Source organism: Crinia signifera, chromosome 6 (genome assembly GCF_055691185.1).
Source record: "Crinia signifera chromosome 6, ASM5569118v1, whole genome shotgun sequence".
NCBI lineage: Eukaryota > Metazoa > Chordata > Amphibia > Anura > Myobatrachidae > Crinia > Crinia signifera.
In genome coordinates this window covers 279,934,598-279,960,406 of record NC_139222.1, presented here as the reverse complement: position 1 = coordinate 279,960,406, position 25,809 = coordinate 279,934,598, and the positions used below count along the sequence as shown (strand labels likewise).

Genomic DNA, 25,809 nt, shown 5'->3' with positions numbered 1-25,809 from the left:
GTAATGCAACAAAGCAGTACAATAATAACTCACAATTTTTGGAGGTGGGAGGTCGGGCAGGCTCTTCTGTGGCGGCGCAGAGTGCAGCGCTGCCACACCATTGGTCAGCACATCTTTGGCTGGCTGCTCTGATGTTGCCGCTACAGAAAAAGTTTAAGAAAGAGGTAATTCAGGTCTGATGACATCATCGTTAGTGATGGCGATAGCGTGAGCTGGTGATGTCAGCTGTAATACACACACACATACCTGGCACAGTCTTCCCCACTGTTTCCTTGTCCGAATCCACCACCTTGTTCATGTAGATGTACTCTTCATCACAACCTGAAATATGGAAGACATGATATGGTCCTAGAGTTTTGACAGGAGCAGTGGGAAGGGGGGGGGGGGGGGGAATAAAGGTACTAAAACTTATGTCAACTGTCAGTGCCTGACTCCTGTCTAATATGTAATGTAACGCCCTAACCTCTTCCATCTGTGTCATGCACAAGGAGGTAGAGGAGACCCTTTAAAGCAGCGATGATTTAAGAGACAAAAAAAACCCAGGTTGGGTTACCTTTTATATTAATGCCGCTTTACGGGGTAAATCCCCGGTTCCTGAAACTCGCAAGCTGTTATGTAGAGGCCATACTGCTTATAACAATTGGCTATGTCAGTGGCCAGGGAATAGGGGTAAATTACCCCAAGTGGGGTAAAAATGTAATTACTGGGGGCAATGGAAGGTCTCGCTGCCAAGACACAGCCGGGCATGCACAGCACCATAATTAGGGGGGCCGCCGGGCGTCTCCTCCAGATCAGATGGCATGTATTTTACATGTTTTTAAAACCCAGGGACTCCATTTTATGGTATGGGTGCTTGGGACACGCGCCACCTGGATTGATGTGCACACCCTTTAATTATGTTCCGGCCGGGTCAGGAGGATCTATGTGGCCACCTCTGTAGTGGCTGCGGAGGAATCTGGGGAGCGGCACACCGGTGCTATGTCACCTCTCTGGGGCGAACTGATGCGCATGAAGGAGGTTTGGAGGATGCGGACTGTGTACACTGGTCCTTATTCAGGTCTGATTGCAGTACAAATTTGTTCTCAAATCGTGCCGAGCGCAGCGAGCCATGCACTTAATCCTGTGTCCATGTCGACTGTGTCGGCATTCAGGTAAAAAAAGGTGAATAATCCGTGTCGACCTTTTGACTGTCGACCTAGACACTGTCCACCTAATGCTTCTGTCGACCTAATGACCTGTTGACCTTGACCCATGTCGACCTAGACCCCTGTCGACCCAGTGGTGTCGACCTAATGACTGTGAACCATCTTTAGGCCAACCATATGATCCATACCCTGTGGTGATGGGTTCTAGGTGACAGTCCGGCTCCTGGTACTTACTGCTGTTAGTTTTCACATACATCTGAAGGATTTCGGACAGCAGACATTTCTTCAGGATTGCAGAGCTGCTGAGATTCTCTTTGTCCAGGATGCTGAGGAAATCTTGTAGCTCGGTGAGCAGCCTCTCCAGCGCTGGGGAAACAAATATATACAAATTATACCTGACTTTCTCCACCAGCCAAGAGCCGTATGCTGTATGTGTATCACAGTCAGAAATATATTGTTCAAATCTGCTCTTATAAATCCCTTGTGTGTTTCTTCCCTTGTGCACGAATTGCACCAAACCCATACGTACATTAATAACACTTCTGTGATTGGTTTGTGCCCCCCCAAAAAAGCAACTGTACTGTATGTATCTTAAGCTGCTGTTTGTTGGCCTTAGAACTGATCTGTGTGTACAGCTGGTCGCAGTGCAGACAGCAGAGCTTATATGTGCCGTATCCAAAGGCCAAGGAAATAAACAACTTTGTCTGGACCACATAAAGCTCTCCGTAAAACTAAAAAAAAAAAAAAAAAAAAAAAAGGCGGCCAAAAAATAAACAGTGATTTTGTTTTAGTAAAAGTTACAGGAGGAAATTACAAATTAATTTGTTGAGGTCATTAGCATTATTAGGAGCCAACATATATTTGCAAGAAGTTATATTTTAATAAAAAATAAAACACTTTGGTTGAAATGTACAAAGAGTTCTATATCACATGGTATGTTGCTAGGGACAACCAATCAGATACTAATCGGGGATGCGCACAGCCACAATCTCAACCACAGAACCGAATTGCCCAGTTTGAATGTTACTGACTGTAATCACAATCCTCTCACAACATTACTGACAGGAAGTCGCTGTGATTGGGTGGTAACCGGCCCCTTTCTGGGAGACTCGGGTGTTTTCAGGGCAATGCCTGCGTATATTCGCTGATACGCGTGCGCAGTGCCGCAACATCAGTACCCGCAGAGAATTTGCTCCGGGACGAATGAAGCTGGACCACCCCCATAGTGTTAGCTCTCAGGAGCACTGACCGCTCTCTGCCCCGTCTCATTCCAGAACTTTCTTCGCCAACCTCGTGTGTACTGTTTTCATGTGTGATTAGCGTTACGTGTGGTTTGATGTTACGTGTGTGTGGTTTGCTAGGCCCGCTGTCCGGCGTTGTGTTATTCTCAGGCACCGTATAGATAAATGATGATGTTGATGATCATAGTATATTGTAGGAAGAACATAGCAGAGGGGATGCGGTCATTTGATCTTATGGTCGACAGTCATTAGGTCGACATGGGAAAAGGTCGACGTGGGTCTAGGTCAACATGGGAAAAGGTCAACATGGTTCTAGGTCGAAAGGTCATTAGTTCGACAGGTCATTGGTTCGAGATTGTCTAGGTCGACATTCAAAAGGTTGACATGGAGTTTTTCACTGTTTTTGGAGCCAACATGTGCCGACAGGCGGTATTTCATGCCCTACCATCCACTAGGGCAGGCTTGGCCAACCTGTGGCCCTCCAGATGTTGTCAAACTACAAATTCCATCATGCCTTGCCACAGTTTTGCTGAGTGTTAAAACTGTGGCAAGGCATGCTGGGATTTGTAGTTTGACAACATCTGGAGAGCCACAGGTTGGCCAAGCCTGCACTAGGGCGTGGTGGGAGAATAAAACAGTGTGCCGAGCGTAGCAACAAAGGGGGTGATTCAGGGTCATTTGCTATTTAGCCAATTCGGACCTATGATGCGAGGGGATGCGGTGCACTTTAAACTGTGTCTATGTCGACTGTGTTGACAGTCAGGTCAAAAAACAGTAAAAACCCCATGTCGACCTTTTGACTGTCGACATAGACCATGTCGAACTAATGACCTGTCGAACTAACAACCTGACAAACTAATGACCTTTCGACCTAGAACCATGTCAACCTTTTCCCATGTCTACCTAATGGTGTCGACCTAATGACTGTCGACCATAATGCTGTAGACCAAATGATCCCAACCCGAGGAGAACCAGCCTTCCGTGAGCTATTGTGGATCTGACCCGCGGGATGCTCATGTTTACACTGCAGTAGTCAGTGAGTGACTGAGGGCTGAGGACGTTCTTCCTGACATTCCCCTAATACAGGAAGTTATTCAGTGTAAATATGTCTGGGGCGAGTGGTGCTCATCACTCCTCACCTCTCCCACCGTCAGGAGAGTCAGCGTGACTCAGTCACCGCCTGCGCTCACACAGGTGGGATACACGGGGGGTGACGCAGATGTGGCCTCTGGCTGTGGTAGTACACTGGGAGGGGGGGGCTGTGAGCGTCATTGTATTGTAGAGGCAGAAGTGAGGTCACTCAATGACTAATATCTGATACCCCAGGTGAGAGGCTGCGGGCAGGTGCTGCGAGGAGAAGAGCCGCTGTCTGTCTTCTACAGTGAAACAAAGGGGGTGATTCAGGGTTATTCGCTATTTAGCTAATTCGGACCGATGTTGCAAGTAACACACTCGAAGATTTCGGACCTCTCCGAGTCAAATAAAAGTCAGGGTACTCTTTACCTAGATGGGCGCCAGCGATTGAAATCGCGGGCGTCGGGGGTAAAAATCGCGGGCATCGCGGGTAAATCGCGGGTACATAAAAATCTGCTACCCGCGATGACCGCGATTTTCCCATAGGGAACAATGTTAAAAAGGCTGATTGAGCGCGATTTTCATGTAAAATGCCTCAATGCCCGCGATTTGGCCATAGGAATCAATGTTAAATGGGCCACAGAGCCCAAATAGGCACAATTAACCCTTAAATGTCCCCCCAAATTTTTTACGCCACCCCACGATCCACGCCAACCCGAAGCGTGGCGAGCGCAGCGAGCCCGCGAGGGGCGGCGGTACGCGTCCTCCGACCTTTTCATGCCCTACTATCCACGTCGGCGTGGAGTTGAGAATAGAATAGTGTGGCGAGCGCAGCGAGCCACCGAGCCCGAAGCGTGGCGAGCGCAGCGAGCCCCACGAGGGGACGCGGATACCTTCACAGGTAAACGCGTCCCCTCGCGGGCTTCACAGGTGTCCGCGTCGCCACGGACACCTGTGAAGCCCGCGAGGGGACGCGTATAACTGTGAAGGTATTCGCGTCCGCTCGCCACGCTTCGGGCACGGTGGCTCGCTGCGCTCGCCACACTATTCTATTCTCAACTCCACGCCGACGTGGATAGTAGGGCATGAAAAGGTCGGAGGACGCGTACCGCCGCCCCTCGCGGGCTCGCTGCGCTCGCCACGCTTCGGGTTGGCGTGGATCGTGGGGTGGCGTTAAAAATTTGGGGGGGACATTTAAGGGTTAATTGTGCCTATTTGGGCTCTGTGGCCCATTTAACATTGATTCCTATGGCCAAATCGGGTCCATTGAGGCATTTAACAGTAAAATCGCGTCGGTCGGGCCATTTAACATTGATTCCTATGGGAAATCGGGTGCATCGCGTCGCGGGCATCGCGGGTACATTTATGGACGGCCGCAACGCGACCGACGCGATTTCCATGTTTAACATGGGTTTCAATGGGAAATCGCGGGCATCGCGTCGGTCGCGTCGCGGCCAGACATAAATGTACCCGCGATCACCACGACGGGCGCCCATCTAGGTAAAGAGTATCAAAGTCAGTCTAGGCTGAATTTTATATGCAAACGGGTAAAAATATGACAATAGTCGGTGACCGCATGCGTATGGATGTGTGAGCGTACACGTCCGTTAGTATGAAAGCACGGGCATTTGTGCACCGGCAGGGGGTAGGCGTTCGCTCGCCCGGCGGACAGCGTTTACCTGCTCAATAAGCAGCGAAAGAACGCTGCTTAGAGAGCGACTTTGAATCAGGCCCAATATTATTTATGTCATATAGACTTCACTGTTCCCATGCGGGTTATTCATGGGAACACCCCTGAAACGCTGGGCATTCCCATGGGTGCGTGCTCGGCATGGGCGTACGCACCTGGCGTATGCACTTGCGCATTTGCATGCGAGGGTACAGACCTGAATAAGGTCCCTTATGTAAAGACAGCCGTGGGAGGGGAAATGTTCCTGCTTTTAAATATTAACGTCTACACAGTAAAACATTTCCCTGTTTAATTTGCATATAACAAGTTTATTACCCAATCTTCCTCTCTGGGGTCAGTATAATGAGGGGCAGTGTGTTCGGCTGCTCACATATTCGCCCGTTACAGTATTTAGGGGATACTCTGATAAATAGGCCCCTATATACTAATTTATTTGGGGGAGGGGGCAAGATCTATGTTAATTATATTTTTCTAGAAATCCCGGGACAATATTCGGGTACAAGTTAGATTGTTCAAACAAGGGTAACGTTCATTTGTACGCTCTTGATGAGTTACTATGGAGATAGGCCTGTATTGATTCTTACCTATATACTTGAGGCCTGGTGAATCCAGCTGATGTATTAAATGAGCGTGAAATGACACTAGTGCGATGGCGCAGCCTCCTCGCACAGATCTTATCTGCAATACTGTGTTGTGGTAACAATGTTGTAGCCTCCGCAGAACAGTTATTATTATTCTTGCATTTTATTTATAAAGGTGCCAGAAGTAGTTGGCAGCGCCGTACATAGGGCACACATTAGGACAATACAGGGGACACAGAACTAAACATAACAGTAACTGACATGGCCAGAACATGTGGTGGCAGGTAAGGAGAGCGGCCTCGGTACTGTTGTATGCAGGAGGGTACACTTTGATGAACAGGTAGGGATGGCCATCAACCATCGATGGTTCAACATCATCAATGGTTTATGACCGATGTTGAATAGTTTTGACATCGATGGGGGAGAACCAGAACCAGAGGTTGGGATACAGAGCATAGCTCTACCCTTGACACCCACGTAGCTCCGCCCACATGTTTTATTTGGCTCACAGGCCAATCAGTCAAAAAAATGGATGTCCAGCGATAGGAAAAAAATTGATGGTCATCCATTGCATAGATTAACACTATCGATAGCCAGTTACACTATTGCCATCAATGGCAACGGCAACTATGGCAAGCCCTATGAACAGGTGGGTTTTCTGCCCAATGCTGCGTATAAGCTAATGCATTTATAAGGATTCATTCCCTTCAGACACATGAATAACAATGTATTGGAATTGTGTTATTGTAATGAATAACTGAATGAAGGAAGCATTACTACCACACATTGCTTTATGCAGGACTACTGCCCCCCCACCCACAATCACCTGCCCGATAACATGAGTTACTACCCCCCCCCCTACAATCACCTGCCCGATAACATGAGTTACTACCCCCCCAATCACCTGCCCGATAACATGAGTTACTACCCCCCCCCCAATCACCTGCCCGATAACATGAGTTACTACCCCCCCACCCACAATCACCTGCCCGATAACATGAGTTACTACCCCCCCCCAATCACCTGCCCGATAACATGCGTTACTACCCCCCCCCCAATCACCTGCCCAATAACATGAGTTACTACCCCCCCCCCCCCCTACAATCCCTGCCCGATAACCAGGGCCGGATTAACAATGGGCCTGATGGAGCTACAGCTCCAGGCCCACTCTCCAAATAGGCCCATTTTATAGCTGAGGGCCAGAGCTTTCCAACAAACCCAGCTCCGCATCGCTAGCCGCTCGGGAACCGGAGATACCGCCAAGCAAACCTGGAACGTTTTCCCCATAGGATAACATGGGACCCGCTAATTCCGACCTCCACCCGGTTCCAACGGCTGCCAGTTCCCCCTCCGGCATCACAGAAACTCGAGGTTGATCTCAGTTTAGCTCAAATCGCTGGGCCTTCAATCTGATACCTGGTCCATATGGTTTCATTGGTTCTAGAGATATTTTGGGTAAACCAATTTTTTTCAGTTCTGAAATGTAATTTCATGGCTGTTCATGTTGTTTGAGGACAGATTTCTTTGGAACCAAACGGCCCAGTTTCACGGGACCAAAATCATTTGAAGCCTACATGTAAATGGGTCAGTTGGTTCCAAAGATATAGCTGGTTGTTTAAAGGGGGGCGGGGGTGGTTTTCTCTCCCCCTCACATCAGAAAATGCAGGGACTAGGCTGGTGTAAAAGGGGCCAGTCCGGGAATGTCCCTGCATGATCCTGGGACCATATTCACGGGTAAGTCCCTGCATTTTCTGGTGTGAAAGGGGTATTATTTCAAATAGCAGTGCTCTGAATACAGCCGGGCAGCCCCCTGCCCCCTGCTCTCTGCCCGGCTGTCAATGGCTGTCATTTCTGCCCGGCGGCGGCTGTCCCCAAGTTACCACGTGCATGTATTCCCCCTTGGCATCGAACATGTAATTCCACATGGCAACGAGCATGGAACCCCTGGTAATAAACATGGAACCCCTGGCAATGAACATGTAGGTAAGCAACACTTATGTAGCATAAATTTTAATAGGCATTATGGTATTTGGCATAATACGTAATGGAGAATATGGTGTGTGTCTTAACATGTAATGGGCATTATGGTGTAAATTTTTAATGCGCGCCAATGCTCCTATTTATGAAGCATATTGTGCATTATTTCTCAATCCGTTTGGTATAGTGCAGGCATGTCCAACTATGGCCCTCCAGCTGTTGTAAACTCAAGTCCCATCATGCATTGCCACATAGTTTGTAAATGTGATAGTTTGTAAATGTGTAGTTTCACAACAGCTGGAGGGCCACTGTTTGGATATGCCTGGTGTAGTGTGTATTTTGGCTCAATCCATGTGGCACAATGTGAATTTTGCCTTAATCTGTGTGGCATAACCTGAATTGTGACTCAATCCGTGTGCCATAGTGTGAATTTTGGCTCAGTCTGTGTGAATTTTGGCTCATTCCATGTGGCATAATGTAATAGAGGCAAGTACAGTATAAGGGGGTTACTATTGTGTTACATGATTTGTATAAGGGGTATATGGTGTGGTAAACTTAGGTGACCACATAAAAGGTGCTGAAATGTTGTCTATCAAGTTTCGGCTTTCAGTATTTTTTTTTATGACTGCAGTGCCGCCTCACCCCGCATATATCTTAAGACATCGGCATCCTGCGGGTGCACCTTTGGAGGGCACCCGCCAATATATCTCCCTGCATTTTTCTTATGCCAGCCATGACACACCCATGAGCAGACCATCCAAACAGAACACTGGCCACGCCCCCCACATTATTAGGTGCTGGCCACAACCCCTATTATTGCGCATAATAGGCCCTTGATCATTCAGCTCCAGGCCCATTTAGACCTTAATCTGGCTCTGCCGATAACATGAGTTACTACCCCCCCAATCACCTGCCCGATAACATGAGTTACTACCCCCCCCCCCCAATCACCTGCCCGATAACATGAGTTACAAGCCCCCCCCCCCCTACAATCACCTGCTTGATAACATGAGTTACAAGCCCCCCCCTTACAATCACCTGCCCGATAACATGAGTCCAGCGTTATACAAATGCCTTTTAGAAGCATGTGTGCAGGGTCTCCGCTGTGACACCAGGGACTGATCCTCTGCCGCTGGCACCGTCACTGGCTGCACCTGGAAGCGATTGGCCTGCGCGGACATTGCTGGCAGGAGATCTGTGGAGCCGTGCAGGGGCCGTCTGTCCCCCGAGACACAGACTCATCTGTTCCCCCGATGCTCGCTGCTATTGTTTCCTTTGGACAAAGAGATAAAACTTGGCTTTCCTGACTGGACTGTATGACCCGACCCCTCCCAGACTCTATCCCCAATGCGGTTGCATTGTACTCGTCATTCCTATGGGACAGTACATGGAATGCTGCCATGCTGTAGGGCTTGCAGTGTTATCATAGGTAGTTTGTGCAGCTGAAGTGGATAAGAAAAGCGGTGTGGCAGCTCCCACTGGTTCCCATGCAATATCCTAGTGAATGCCGAGTTCTATGGCTGCCATTGATCTGTACATTGGATTAAATGCTTGGAGAGAGATAAACTACCAACCAATCAGCCCCTAACTGCCATTTCTCTAAATAAAACAGAAGGGCAGATATATTAAGCCTGGCGAAGTAACAAAACATCCGGTGATAACTCAGCAGACAATCAGCTCCTAACTGTTAAGTTACAGACTGGGTTTAAAAAATGACAGTTAGGGTCAAACTGTCTGGCACCTTCCACTTTATCACTTCACCAAGCTGAATACATCTGCCCCTTAATCCCTACTGTTCCTTACTGCAGGGAAAGAGCTGCAGGTAACTCCCGACGTCTTCTGCGGAGACTGATTCTTGCTCCCGGGCTGCTTCCTCCAACACCGCAGCTTCCGCACCCCATAACGTCCTCTTTCAGCATACACGTTACACGTGTGGCTGTTACAGATTTAGGTTGTTGTTCCTGTTATAACTGTCCCGGACTCCATGGCAAAACCACTGACCGAGCCGTCCACAGCTCAGATGTGGGGTCACCGTTCCTCCTGCAGTAATGCACCTAGGGGCCCAGCTTGAGTTAATGAACTAACTTGCTGCAACATCTACCTATCTATCTATATTAGGCTAAGGGCGGAATACACTGCCCCTCCGCCCCACAACGCCGGCTACCACATTGATACTAATTGCAAATGCACTAACATATACGATTAGTAACGCAAAGGAGAGCTCTGGCGATAAGCGATGTCCTTTGTGAAGTGCCGCCATCACTGGAATTCCGGGTCTGAGACTGAAGAGTCCCCCTGTAGCAGGGTTGCCGACTTTCTTCTTCTCCTCTCCGGGAGAAGCCCGGAGAGGAGAGATTCAGTAGCCGCTCAGGGGGCGGGGCTTAAGCGTGACATCACTAAGCCCCGCCCCCATGCTGTTAAACCAGCTAATGTAGTGATCTCCGTGGAGGGGGCGGGGCTAAAATGACGCGATTGTGTCATTTTAGCTCCGCCCCCTCCTCTGAGACCCGAGGATTGCGGCATTTTAATGCCGCGATCCGGGGTACAGCGGGGGTCCCCCCTGAATCCGGGAGGGTTGCCCACCCTTCCGGGGGGCCGGGAGGGAGCCCCGATTTTCGGGAGACTCCCGGAAATTCCGGGAGGGTCGGCAACCCTGCCCTGTAGAGTGACAGGTGAAGTACCGCCAGTGACCGCTAGAGGACACTCAATGGACCAAATTACTCCTTAACAGAAAGTGAAACCAAAATGATCTGTAACAAACTGGATATGAAGCGAGGGAGCTGTGAAGGCAGAGAATGGAGGTAGGAGCAGATAGGGACTACGCTGTCATTTAGGCAGGCTTTTAACTAGTAATAATCATCATCATCATAGTGTTATTTATATATATTTCTCCAACAGGACTCAAGTCATTACCCTAATCCATCAGAGCAATGGATCACATACCCTCTAACATCTGAAGAGCAAAAACACATCCCAGCATGCCTTGCAATCATTTTAGCATTCCTAATAGCAAAACTGTGGCAAGGCATGATGGGACTTGTCATTTCACAACATCTGGAGGGCCATAGTTTGGACATGCCTGAACTACGGAAAGGGGGCGTGGCCATGGGTAAAGGGGGCATTTACCTGTGGTTAGCCAGTTCTTAGCCTCTCCTGCCACTGTGTAGATGACACGTGTGAGAGTAGTGGCACACACAGGGAGGGGTTCTGAGTACCCAGAAAGACCTTCTGGGTTTTTTTTTTTGCATAGACAGCCCTACCTCCACCTCAACACAGACTGCAACATCTCTGCGTACAGGAGGCCTAAAAGAACGTGTGGGCAGATGCCACAGGAGTCACGGGTGCTGCATGTGGATATATATGGTTATATGTACAGTATGTGTGTACGTATTATGACTCGTTACGCATGTACCAATGTGCTGGAGATCCTGCAGTGACGTATACTGTATAAGCATGGGCGGGCTGCAGACATTGCATAGCAAGTTGATTGGTGGATGCATTGCTGCTGCTTATGTCCACCAATCAGAGTGTTTAAAGCAGACTAATAGCTATGGCCACACTTCTCCTGCACACCCTGAGATATTGGGCCTGATTCAGGTTAGGTACTATCCCTGTGGTAGGGACACTGCACATGCGCTGGCCCTGTCCTGCACATGTGTAGAATGCGCCCTGCATGATTGCTTGACAGGAACCATTCTGCAAAACAGAAGTGTGTCTTTTCTGCCTGCTCAGCCTATGAATGCAGTTCGGACGCGGCCAGTATACCCCCACCTCACACTCACACATACATGCAGCCCTCCGCCTCACACATACATGCAGCTCTCCGCCTCACACTCACACATACGTGCAGCCCTCTGTCTCACACTCTCACATACATGCAGCTCTCCATCTCGCCTCAGACTCACACATACTGTACATGCAGCCCTCCGCCTCACACTCACACATACATACATGCAGCCCTCCGCCTCACACTCACACATACATACATGCAGCCCTCCGCCTCACACATACATGCAGCTCTCCGCCTCACACTCACACATACATGCAGCCCTCTGTCTCACACTCTCACATACTGTACATGCAGCCCTCCACCTCGCCTCACACTCACACATACGTGCAGCCCTCTGTCTCACACTCTCACATACATGCAGCTCTCCATCTCGCCTCACACTCACACATACTGTACATGCAGCTCTCTGCCTCACACTCACACACATGCAGCTCTCTGCCTCACACTCACACATTCATGTAGCCCTCCACCTCACACTCTCACAGCCCTCCACCTGACCTCACACACTCACAGCCCTCCACCTGACCTCACACACTCACAGCCCTCCACCTGACCACACACACTCATAGCCCTCCACCTGACCTCACACACTCACAGCCCTCCACCTGACCTCACACACTCACAGCCCTCCACCTGACCTCACACACTCATAGCCCTCCATCTGACCTCACACACTCACAGCCCTCCACCTTAACTCACACTCACAAGAAATGGCCACATCCAAGTACTTTATTATATGAAAGGTCACAAGAAGTTGACACATCTGGTTTGCAGGAGAATCTCCCACAGCTGGAGACAGATGCCAGGAAAAATGTATCTGATGAATCCTACCAGGACGCGGCTGATTAGACTGTAAGCTTTTTGGATCAGTGCTAGGTACTAAAACCTTATACATTAAAGTGACAAAAGTCATGGGGCAGGTGCCCTGTATCATGTAGGACCCCCCTCTATCCTAACGTAGGGCAGCAACTCCACGTGGCATCGATTCCACAAGTGGACGGTTATCCTCTTGGGAAATACTGGCACAGTGCCGCCCGGTTGGCTTCCCGCTGCTCCCTGATACTTGTAAGTGCAGGATCTGGGGTCCAAACGGACCTTGCGGCAAGGCCCTATAGAAGCTCGACTGGGTTAAAGAACGGTGAATGTGGTGTGTCCACCAAGTCAAATGGTCCGACAGGCGCAACTGGTCGACAGAGAAAATATTGAAAGGGGATGCAGTTAAAATCCCAGCGGTCAGGATCCCGGCGTTCAGAATCCCGACGCCGGAATCCCGACCGCCGAAATCCCGACACATTCTCCCTCCGTGGGTGTCCACGACACCCCTGGAGGGAGAATAAATTAGTCCCCCCCTTGTCGGCATTTCGGCTGTCGGGATTCCGGTGTCGGGATTCAGTACTGAATCCATTGAAAGAGTGTATGGTCAACAGGTGCAAAAATCAATAAGCTAAATAGGTTGTCATGGAAACCAAAATAGGTAGACACCATTCACCTCACAGTTATCGGACCCTTAAGTGCTGGCACTACCCACATCACCAAGTGAAGAGGCTGGGATGAGTGGTGATTCACGGTGCATCACTTTATCATAGCCACATCCCCTGCTTTAGAGTGTTGGTTATCTTAGCAGTGGGTGGGGCCACAATGATGCCCTGTGCACCGCCCACCTATTTGCCATGCTGCGCCCCCTGGTTTGTCAACCAGCAGGGGGCAGCCAGAGAGTAAGCAAGTATGGGTGAGACTAAGAAGCTTTGAGCGGGCTTACCAATTATATATATATATATATATATATATATATATATATATATATACACACACATACAGTATATATATATATATATATATATATATATATAAATATAAAAACACACAAACACTAGTTAGCCAACTCGAAGAAAATGCTTCGAAAGATAGTCTTCTACCTTCTGTGTTTTGCATGTGTGAGTTAAAGATGCATTTTCTCTCTCTGCCAGCAGGTGGCAGTGTTTCAGAGACTCACGGACACTAGTCATATATATATATATATATATATATATATATATATATATATATATATATATATATATAGTATATATAGCCCTCAGTGACAAGAAAATCCCACATATTGGAGAATGCAGTATAATGACACTGGATTTTCTACTTCCGCTGAATATTTCCCTGTATTGCAGAAGTTGTGAGTCACTGCTGTCCTGACCCCCATCCCCTGTCCCCCTGTTCCTCAGCCCCCGAGTGCACTCTTCGTCCTTCTTACAGTAACTGGAAGAGATTATTATAATGGCAGTGAAATGCGCTTTCCTAGAGAGATGTTCCATTTGGAAATCCCCCCTGTTTGTTCTCAGTATGCTCCTATAATTCCTGGACGCATGACGGAACACAAAGGTTTATGGGTAGTTAACACATAACAGCTTAGCACTTACTGTAATATCCCCCAGATGGGTAACGCTAAGTGGACATGGAGACACCACTGAACAGGCGCGGAGGGGTCCTCATTAAGGGCCTTATTCTGGTCGATGCGTTAATTTACGAATTCTTTCGGTTGGCGCATGTGCCACGCACGGTCTCCGTACTCGTTCTCACTAATACCGTACAGAAATGTGCACCGCATTCACTCGTGAAGTATGGGCGTAATATGGGCGTCATTCGGAACTACACAGGGGCATAGTTTCAAAGTGGGCTAAACTGGGTGTAAACATGGGCGTGCACTAATTCTGGTAGGCGTGCATTCGGACAGAACACCGACTGCAAACGAACCAACAGCCAGGAAATATGCGGTCTTCATAAGCAAGTTTTACTTTGCGGACACCACTCGGTCATGCGCTAGGCATTTGGATCGCCCAATTAGTACGGCCGCACCTGAACCACAGTCAGCTGAACACAATACAATCCACTCCTCTACTCATTAATTACACTTTTTTCATTGCTTCAATTGGAACCATTGCAGCCTAAATGGACCATTACTAAACACACAAATATATGCTGAAAGCACGGCTGGGTGAAGGATAATGTAAAGATGTAGATAGTGTGTTGGTGTGTATGTGTGTGTTTGCATTTGAAGAATAATTTATGATACATGCATACATAACACATGGGCGTAAAGGGGCAAGAAAGAATGTTTGGAACTTTGCATGATGTACAGTAAGGGTTAATCTAAAGTAATGTGTTTAATGATCAATTTGAAAAATAATAGATGACCATTAAAAACAATCCCTTTTTAATGAGGTAGCCTAATTGCATAAGTATGTTATGCGTGTGATGTATGAGTTCCGATGATAGTAGTATGTTTTGCGGAAATACATCGCATCGGTGCGTACGGGCAGGTTCCCGTCCGTTCTGACGCTGTAAGACCGTGCAGAATATGTGTGTGTCCACCGCACACGCAAGGTTTGGATGTCGTCCGTAAACATGCCCTCTTCTTAAAGAGTGAGTCCGTCCGAATGCGGAGGACCGGTGGGCGTTTCTTCGTACGACGTCCGCACAGCGTGGCGCGCGGTCCGCTCCGAAAGAATTCGGAAATTTACGCACCAACCAGAATAACCTCCTAAATCGGCTACTGCTGAGACCGCTGCATTTTGCATCAGGAACCTAATTCAGGGACATTTCTGGAATACCTGCATACCCGATAGCCTCACCATAAATCAGCGACGAAGGCAGCTTTGGCGACAGAGATACCCCAGGGGGCTGAGCAGACATTGTATTGCATTACATTGCATATCTATGGACTGCCATTTACAACTGGCGATGTTACTGGGCACAGTGGGGGAAATGTACTAAGATGTGTATTCTACTTCATGTGTTGTTGCTGTGGGAAACCAATCAGATCCTGTCTACTATCTTCTAGAGCAGGCATGTCCAACGTTGGCCCTCCAGATGTTTTGAAACTACACATCCCAGCATGCTTTGCAATAGTTTTAGCATTCTTTAATAGCAAAACTGTGGCAAAGCATGCTGGGATGTGTAGTTTCAAAACATCTGGAGGGCCAACGTTGGACATGCCTGTTCTAGAGGGTGCTAAATAAAAAAGTAGTAGATTCTGATTGGTTACCCGTAGCAACATCACATGCGAAGTAGAATACACATCTTAGCAAATTTCCCCCAATACAGTATGTCCCCCATGAACCGCCCGAAATACCACAACCCGCCATAAAAATGCATCAAATATTAATTCAGACAATCAGATTCAGACAATCGCAGGACAAATTTGTTCTCACAGTTGTCAAATCCATGCTGCACTACAGGGGGGCAGATGTAACAGGTGCAGAGAGAGTTAGATTTGGGTGTTATTTTGTTTCTGTGCAGGGTAAATACTGACTGCTTTATTTTTATGCTGCAATATAGATATCAGTTTCAACACACCCCACCCAAATCTATCTCCGTTTGGGCAGAGTAACAGGGAGCCATCTTCTCCGCAGAGAGGGCCCCAGCGCCGGCAGATGTGACAGACGATGCTCTGAAACCACCAACACTTCCTCTGGAACCAGTAACGCAGAAGGCAGTTCCCACTTCCCTGAGATTTGGACTCGGTGCTGTTCCTCTGTAGTCACCACTGAAGCCTCTCCAGCTGGCGACAGGCGCCCCCCTGGCGTCACATCTCAGCCTTTATCTGCAAACGCCGCTGCCAGGCCAACTGCAGGCGCGGGGCTATTATATAATTCATTGATCTCATGTGGAGGGAATTAATCCCGTTGTTTATTTATTGCCAGGTACTATGCTATAGTGCACACACACAGGGCCTTATTCAGATCTGAGCTCAGAACAAATGTGCACTGCGGGTGGGGCAGATGTCACATGTGCAGAGAGTTATATTTGGGTGAGTTATTTTGTTTCTGTGCAGGGTAAATACTGGCTGCATTATTTTTACACTGCAATTTAGATTTCAGTTTCAGCACACCCCACCCAAATCTAACTCTCTTTGCACAGGTTACATCTGCCCCACCTGCAGTGCACATGGTTTTGCCCATTTTCCAAACAAATTTGTACTGAGCTGAGATCTGAATAAGGGCCATAGTGCAACGTCGCTTTGCAGAGAGTAGTCCAGCCATTCAGATCACTCCCTGACCCCCAGGAGCTTACAATCTATTGGGGGGAGCTCCCCCGTATTGTGATTGTCCATCATTTCTGCTACAGTATAAACTACACACACAAATATATATGTATAAATGGGACCACGCATCGGATCGGATGTCAAACACATGCGAAGGAGACACTCGTACTGGGCCCCAAGGTTCAGAGGGGCCCTGAGATTCTGCAGCAACAGCTGGGGCTGCAGAACCAAACTGTGATCACCGGGCGCCCGCAAATGAGGTAGAAAACAGTTAACAGATGCAAAAAATGTATCATAGAATATTCTGAGAGTTGTCGGAGTGGACAAAAGTGTGAGACTAAAGGCGCTTCTGACAGCATTGAAGGCAGAATCCGACAAAACAGATTCAACTTTCAAACAATTCGGATCGGTTTTGTCGGAAATGGCCTCAGATTGTCGGATTTGCTGACATTTCTTGACAATCCACTGGCATTTTTCTGACACGCCCACTTTTTGCCAAACGCCAGGGGGAACATTGAATACTGGCTGTCGAGTTACAGGGGAGCTGACCGAAAACAACATGGTATACTTACTGCCGGAACGTTCTGACAGTCGGAATCCCACATTGAATTCCCCCCATAGGCTGAGGCCCGATACTGAGCTAGACATGATGCCCATTATTCTGGCTGCTCCCTGCCCTCGGCAATATTACCAGTTATTTATATAGCGCACACATATTCCGCAGCGCTGTACAGAGAGTATTTGGCTGTACACACACCTGTGAGGTAGGTTTGGCCATCGACCATCGATGATTCGAAATCATCGATGGTTCATAGCCGATGTCGAATACTTTTGCCATCGATGGGGAGAACCAGATGTTTTGCTTTTTTTTTCATCAAAGTGTCGGGACACAGAGCATAGCTCCGCCCCCAACACCGGTGAAGCCCCGCCCCCTGTGTTTTGATTAGCCCACAGGCCAATCAATCAAACACAATGGATGACCATCGATATGTAAAAATATTGATGGTCATCCATAGCACAGTTTAGCACTATCGATGGCCAGTTGCAGAATTGCCATCGATGACAACCATCGATGGCAATGACAACAATGGCCATCCCTACCGTGAGGTGGCTGCTCAGTGTCGTTTTTTTATTGGCCTAACCCTAATCCCCAATTCTACATTCTGATTGGACCATGACAGGATTTATGGAGGTGTGGAGCACCACAGCGCCCTCTACAGTACTGTTCTTGTAGTGGAGGTGGCTGTAGGCATTGGGCTGCTGTCTCAGGGTTCCCCGACCAGTGGGAATGAGACACCACAGCGCCCTCTACAGTGCTGTTCTTGTAGTGGAGGTGGCTGTAGGCATTGGGCTGCTGTCTCAGGGTTCCCCGACCAGTGGGTATGAGCGCTCCATTGATAACAATTCATCAGGAACAGTTGATATATTTTGGGGCTCACCCTCGACCCTTCATCTGATGGGCACGACCCTGTTGCGCCTGTGGAATATATTCTGAGCCGCTTCAGGTACCTTGGGCTCTGGTCATGTAGGGCTTTGAAAGTCATTAAGCCAATCTTAAAAGCAATTCACCATCTTACAGGCAGCCAGTGAAGGGGTCGATAATGGGTGTAATGTGACAGGATCGGGGCTGGTTGGCTATAGCCTGGCATCTGCAAGCGGTGCAATTCTTTTGCTGGGAGACGAAGGTAGAGGGCATTGCAGTAGTCTAGGAGTGATGATACAAACCCATGTATGACTGTACGCCGCGTACTTCTGCCAGTGTATACATTACGGACCCCCTATACCACCATACACTGAACTCTATGTGCCAATGGATCCCACACTGTGTGCTGGGGACCAACTATATACTGATAACCTAGAGTGTGAGCTCTACCACACCTGCAGTGATTAGTGTCTCTGCTTTCTAGCATAACCCTTGAACCCAGTGTACCCATCCCTCCATTGGGGTCATCATTGGCAGACTGCATTGGGAAGTATGTGCGGGTGAATTGTTACTATTATCAGGGCACGTCTCGGCGTGTGACTACAATCTAGTACTCATAAAACATGGCGCCAGCGCCGCAGCTCCTGCACCCATTCTGCGCGGTCATGGAGGCACCCAGGGAGTGGATGCAGCGCGGTTGCGGCGGAGAATGAAGTTGCTGAGCATGTTGCGCTGGATTTGCTGGATGTCTCTGTTTACTTCTGTCTGGGCGGCTGCTACACTTGTGATTCCTCGCTGATCCATCAAGGAAAAGATAGCTACTGTGTCGGCCGCAACCGAGTCAGATCCAGTGTGGCATAATGTGGATTAGGGGCACTGACTGTGTGGCATGATGTGAACTTGCGTCACTACAATGTGCGACTTTATGAACTGGGGGCACTGTGTGGCATAACATGAACAGGGGGCACTGAGTGGCATAATGTGAACAGGGGGCACTGAGTGTCATAATGTGAACAGAGCGCACTGTGTGGCATAATGTGAACTGGGCTGGGTCGACATGGGAGAGGTCAACAGGGTAAAAATTTAGATGTGACACTGACACCCAATTAGTGTAACGCATGTGCCCACCATGCTAGTATTATAGTCTATCTCTATGTCGACATGGACGGTGAAGTAAGAACAAGCCAGTGAAAAAAAAATCACGGAAAACTCATGTTGATCATGTCGTGTATCTACCTTTTCATGTTGACCTTTTTGGTGGGCCCGCAGCTGATCGAAGGCCTAGCTCGATCCCCCACCTCTCTCCCCTCACCCTGGCTCACCCCACAGCCGTAGATTTAACCAAGGCCCCCGGAACTCCCCGGAACTCATCCAAATAACATGCTGACAAGAAAAGTGGCGTGTTAGCAGTGGCGCTCGTACCCTTTGGGGTCCGGCCTGTGTGATGCGCCTGGCGGCTGTGGGTGCAGCGCAGAGCGGGTAGTCCGCAGTGTCCGGAAAGGGCTGAGTGAGTGGACACTGCGGACAGTGGCGGCAGAATTTGAAAATTCAAAAGATAGGCTGGCCGCTGATTGTCTCTCTCTTAGCCAATCAGCGGCTGGCCTATCTTTTACATTTTCAGCCCTTCCCGGACACTGTGGACTACCCGCTCCACTGCTGCACCCACAGCCCCCGAGAGTTTTGTGCTGCCCGCCCTCTTCACATAGGTTTGTGCCAGCGGTGCTTCACCTACGGATCGGACCAACACATCGTGGGTGCTTAAAAGCACCCGCGATGTGCAGCTGATGGGTCCGTTCCAGAAGATTGAACCTGTCCGACCCAATGCGCATGGGACCGCGCATCGAGTTGGATGGGATGTCAAACACATCCGATTTGGGCCGATTTCTCAGCCCGATCCATCGGAATTGGGCAAAATCAGCCCAAATCGGATACGTTTATAGGCACCTTAATTCCTAGTATACGTAAGTACGGTATACCTGCCCAATACAGCTGATTCTGATTCTAGACATACTAACTGTCTATCTAGACACCGTAGATCAATCAACCAGAACCTCTACAACCCTTGGCATGGAGGCCCCACCAATGTGTTCATATGGGCCCACAATGCCCTCGTTACGCCCCTGATTACTGTCCTATTTATAGTTATCGGACAAACATTAAGATAATTAGATGGAGGCTCCAAAACTTTGACAAGTTCACTTCCATGCAATGACTGAGCGGCAGCGAGTGATCTAAATATAGAAGCTGGCTCCAGGCAATGAGATTTCTGAGTCTATGTTCAAAGTCGTCTTATCAGCGGGAGCAGGAAAGGGTTTAACCCTGCAAACGCCAGGCTGGAATGTGCTATGTTTATACCGCGCTGCAGTGTCACTGGGATATAAGGACGTGTCCCCAGCACTCCTGTCCAAACAGCTTCTCTTGCTGGTGACCGAGCTAAAATGGGTATTAGCTGCAATCCCTGCCATTGCCTGGATTTTATTCATACATTCTCCTATCTCCAACCCCAACTCCCCCCATCTCCTCTTCATCTCCCTGCCTCCAATACTTTCTCCTTTCCTCCCTCTCGCCTCTCCCATTTACTCTCTTTCCCACCACAACACTTTCTTTACACCTCTCCTCCCCTCCCACTGTCTCTATCACCGCCCCTTCACTCTCTCCTGTGACATCACTGCCACTAGGAGGAGGGGCCAGGGTTCAGACTGTCATTACATTCCAAAGTGATGACATCATTTTTATCAGCTGTCAATTTTATTATCTAGATTAGATTTACAAAGCATCGTTTTATTTGGATAGAGCTGGTTACACGTACTGGTGATGGTTAGGGGGTGGAGGGCTGGGTCACTTTTGCTGGAATCTCTCTATGGGCCTTATTCAGACCTGTTCACTAGACGGTATATTCGGTGCCTAGCCAGCAGGTAAACACCGCCATGCCGAACGCTGAACAGCCCCCTACTTTGTTGGTCATCAGATGCCCTGAGTGTTTTGGATTATTCCACAGGGAATAAGTGCTAGCACCAGGCAGGAGGTAGTATAATGTGTATTACAGAACATTCAGTGAAATTGCTGCTAATATACAACACAGTATAATAAAGGCGCCTGTACACTAGTGCGTTTTGCCTGATTTTAGACGATTCTGATGTATCAGGCTGATAAATCGGACCAAATTGCGTGTGTTTGACAGCACATCCGATCTGATGCGGGCTCCCGAGCACATCAGATCGGACTTGATCAGATTGAACAAATCAAAACAGGTGCAATGCTGATGTCATTGAAAAAGTGTTTGCATGCGGCCACACAGAGGATAAACAACTTGATGGACGACCCAAATTTGGACCGGTGCGAACATCTCTGAATCGTCCCCTATGTGCAATGGCCTGAATCACCCGTATTTGCATATATTCAGCTCCAGAAAATGCGCAGAGTGAAAAACCCAGAAGACACGCTCGGCCAACATGCATACACTCAGAACCACGTCAGGCCTCCGGGTCTATTCAGTCTAATACTGTCATGAATGTATTTATGACTATACCAGGAGATATACCGGCCGACGGCAGACAGAGGATCTCCAGATAATTGCACACTACAGTACTGGAACAGATTGCCGTCATGTTATAGGGCGCAGACAAACAGTGGCATTGTGTGGTATAATAGCACGCTTATATTATTCCCAGCGCAGGGATGTCAATACCAAGCTGTTCTAAATGTGCCATTCACTTTCCTCACAGTATCGCAGAGCGAGGAGTCAGTGAGACCCGGTAACAATGCCGCGTTTCATTCCATTTTCCGCTTTCTTTTTTTTTAATAGACCAGTGAATGCGGACAATCGCTTATTTGTAAGCGCGAAGCCCGAAATCAGACTGGAAATGGGTCTGCGACTAAACCTTTAACCCTTCAGCTCTGATGCAATTGCGGCAAAAGAGTATATCGCTATGGAATCAATGGAGGTAGTGTGTTGATGGTCTCCAGGTGTGATGTCATACGTTGCAGACCAATAATGGCCGCGTTAACCCTTGTACGGACAGTGATGTCATCCAGAGAGGAGAGGTCACGGCAGGTCATGTCATGCATAATCCTACATATATTAGAGAGGCAAGGCTCACCCCAGACCCAGTATTACAGTACAAACAACGGTCTCATTTCCAGACTATACAACGAAACACACGTAAAGCAGTACAGCTCCAGAAACTCTACTTCGTAGGTAAGTATCAGGTTCATGCTGGCACTTGTGGTTCCTCAGATCCTTGGGAGTTACAGGCAGGGCCACCATCAGGGGGTGCTAAGGGAACAACTGTCCCGGGACAAGACGCTCTTTCAATATTATCATGCATATCGTCTAGTATGTACGCTCTAAATTATTAATGATGCGCAGTCCCGTGGGGCGTTAACAAAACCACGCTAATTCAGAGGGAAGACGAATGCCAGAATTTGCACATTACGCCACCAAAAGTGTCAGCCATGATGCATATCCGCTCCTAACTGTCATGTTATAGTCTGTTTGGAAAATGGCAGCTCGGAGCTGGTTCGTTGGTACTTTGGGGTCTTTGTACAAAGCTTTGGAGAGCAATAAAGTGGAAGGAGAGAACGTACCAAAAACTGACAACATAGCAGCTAGGAGCTGATTGGCCGGTGCTTTACTAAAATACTGACATTCAATGTGATAAATACCAAATAAAGAAGGAGGCCAATATTTGTTCACACTGCAGACGCTCTGCTAGGAAACCCCCCCCCCCCCCATATATATATATATATATATATATATATATATATATATATATATATATATATACAGTACATGGCAATCATATGACAAAGAATTGGATGCTCAGCCGGTGTATTTGTGCCAGCGTCCCCCCTGTATATACTGTATGGATCAGAAGACAAGGAGGGAGAACGTGCGAGCATCTGACATCTTCATCTCACAAGTAAATATGTTAGAAACACATCAGGAATTATAGTTCTGCATAAAAATAATATTCGGGCAGCTGACTCTGATTCTGTCACATACTACAGTGGTGCATACCAGGGGGGGGGGGGGGGGGGGAGGGAGTAATGCCTGCGTTGGCCCCTGAGAGGATATATAATTGCAGTTCTCTGTGCCTGTTCTGTAACTGCATATAATCAATCTCTATCTCTATGTTCCGCCAGTTATCAGCAATTTCACAGCCATTTATTGATGGAGCAGTCTAGCGCATGAGGTGGGATAATAGTGCTGGCAATCCATATGTTTTAGGATACGTTTTAGTTCACAAACTTCCCACCTTCCCTCGTGGGACGCTCACCAGAAGAGCACTACAATGTGCAGCAGAACCTCAACGTCAACCACTGTACAGGAAACTAACAGAACATCGCCATGGTAACCAAGGTCTCAGATTAATTACTCCTCCTGTCAAGAACACATAGGAAGCCTCTCCCTCCATATTAACTAGAAAATAAGACAGGCACTAGGTCAACACTGTCAAAATGTCAACACAAGCAAAAGATCGATATGGAAAAGGTTGACACATGAAAAGTTAGTTGGTCGACGGTGACTAACCCTTTCCTTCCCCTCCAGCTAGGGCCTGCTCTACCATTGGGCAGCTGCCAAGAGGCTCCAGAATCTGTGGTACCCCCCTGAGTCTGAGAGGTAAATTTACTAAGATTCGAGCGCTACTGAAGATGGGATGTTGCCCAGATCAACCAATCAGAATATATCTCTTATCTTCTAGAAGATGCTAAATAAATAAGAAGTTGAATCTGGTTGGTTGCTGGGGGCAACATCCTCCACACGGTCACCTGAGGTTCTGGGAAGTCGGTATTGGTGTGTGGGTGTGGTGGGAGCAGTAAGCTGATGTTCTGCCGAGGGGGCCAAAACAGGACCCTAACCATCCCCAACCCTAACCATCCCTTTCAGCAGCCACATCCTAACCCTTACCATAAAACTGAAAAAAACATGTGTCGCCATTTTGTTGAGTCAACCATTTGCCTGTTGATCTTTTAATCGCATTGACATTTGACCCCTGTCAAAATTAGTTGCTGTCGACCAATTACCTGTCGACCTTTTGAATAAATGACTATCTCACCAGTAATACACAAGTGTCGACGCAGACCAGGAACTAGAACGAGACGTTTATAATGAATCCACGGCTTGGTTATCAGGAAGTACAGTAACAAAGGCCTGGGGAAGGCACATGACCACCGTGTTCAGCTCCACAGACCTCAGACAGCTCCTAAGTATGTCAGGCCGCTGGGCAGGAAGGGCTCAGCCGAAAAACAATGGCACCCTCGCTGCATGGAACATTTCCACCCAAGGGCTCTCTAAAAATAATGTTTATTTGCATTGGAATAGTAGCAGGGCTGGGTCTGAAAAGCCATCAGTGCCGACGCAGGGCCGGCCTCTCACAGAAACTACAACAATAAGTAAAAGGGGCCACAGTTTGTGTATCCAAACTATATAGATAGATAGATAGATAGATAGATAGATAGAGAGAGAGAGAGAGAGAGAGAGAGAGAGAGAGAGAGAGAGAGAGAGACACGAGCGTTCTAGATTATATATAGAATTAGATTTGGGTGAGTTATTTTGTTTCTGTGCAGGGTAAATACTGGCTGCTTTATTCTTACACTGCAATATAGATCTCACTTTAAAGTAAAACCCCACCCAAATCTAACTCTCTCTGCACAAGTAACATCTGCCCCACCTGCAGTGCACATGGTTTTGTCCATTTGAGAAGGAATCTGCCTTTGCGAGTGAACCAGAATTAGGGCCTATTTGTACAGAAATACTGGGCTGTACGCCTCACTGCACGTTCGCGAACCGGCTGGACGCGTTGTCACAGTGTCAAGAATTTATTGCTATACTGCTACAATAAGTATTTTTCTATTGCTACACTATAATACATTTCATCAGAGCATTGTGCTGTATACGTCCCACTGACCGATGCAAGTTTGTATTTACAGAGCGTTCTCCAGCTCTAGAACCAGATTTATTATCTGAGGTTATCATGCAAGTGGTTTGCAGACCAAAGCGGGTTAATTCCCACGGTACATGGATGGGAACCAGTCAGCGCCAAGGTGTGGCGTGGAAATAGAATGTTGCATTATGGGGCTGAGACGTGCGCAGAAGAACATAACATGGGATAACCTGAAAGCCAGGAGCCGCAGTTTTGCGGACATCCAGTTATGGGGCCCGATTCAAGCCCTGCCGGTTATTGAATGACCGTGCATGCTTCGTAGTGCACATTGGCAAGGCCGCCCTGAGATGAAAACCACTGACGGCTTTTTATTGCTGGCCCGTACGGAGGGTGATTGACAATCGTCCGGCACCCGGTGGTTTTTTAGGAGTGTCCCTGAAAATGCAGACGGGCCCCAGCGTTGCAAGTGAGGACCTCTGACGTCCTCTCCGGCCCCGGAAGGACACATGCTAATCTCAGCGGAGAGGATAACAGTCTGCCGAGCGCAGCGAGGGACACTTATACAGTGTCTATGTAGACACCAAAAACCGTGAAAACTTGTGTCGGCCTTTTCAGTGTCGACCATTTGCTTGAGTCAACATTCTCTTAAAGATAGGTCTCCCATAGGTGTTGACGTACAGTAGTCACTGTCAACCATGAGTGTTCAATCTAGCGACTGTCGACCTAGACATTTTCGACCCACTATAGCAGGGATGGGGAACCGGCGGCCCCCCCCCCCCCCCCCCCCCCCCCCCCAGCTGTTGTGGAACTACTCATCCCAACATGCCTACTGTAGTTGCAGTTTTGCTATCTGGCTATGCTAAAACTGTTGCAGGGCATGCTGGTATGTGTAGTTCAACAATAGCTGGAGGGCCAAAGGTTCCCAATCCCTGCACTATACCATAACCATACCCTAATGTGTCTGTA

General features: G+C 48.2%; 1 protein-coding gene across 1 annotated transcript in view; it reads right to left on the bottom strand.

Moving 5' to 3' along the window:
• The window catches only part of AFAP1L2 (actin filament associated protein 1 like 2), a 96,097-nt gene that overhangs the window by 51,982 nt on the left and 18,306 nt on the right, over positions 1-25,809 (bottom strand). The window contains exons 2-4 of the mRNA XM_083149752.1: positions 1,380-1,511; positions 247-321; positions 34-140 (exon numbers count right to left, since the gene is read on the bottom strand). Coding sequence (XP_083005878.1) covers positions 34-140; positions 247-321; positions 1,380-1,511 — 314 coding nt within the window. The remainder of the gene's footprint in view (positions 1-33; positions 141-246; positions 322-1,379; positions 1,512-25,809) is intronic.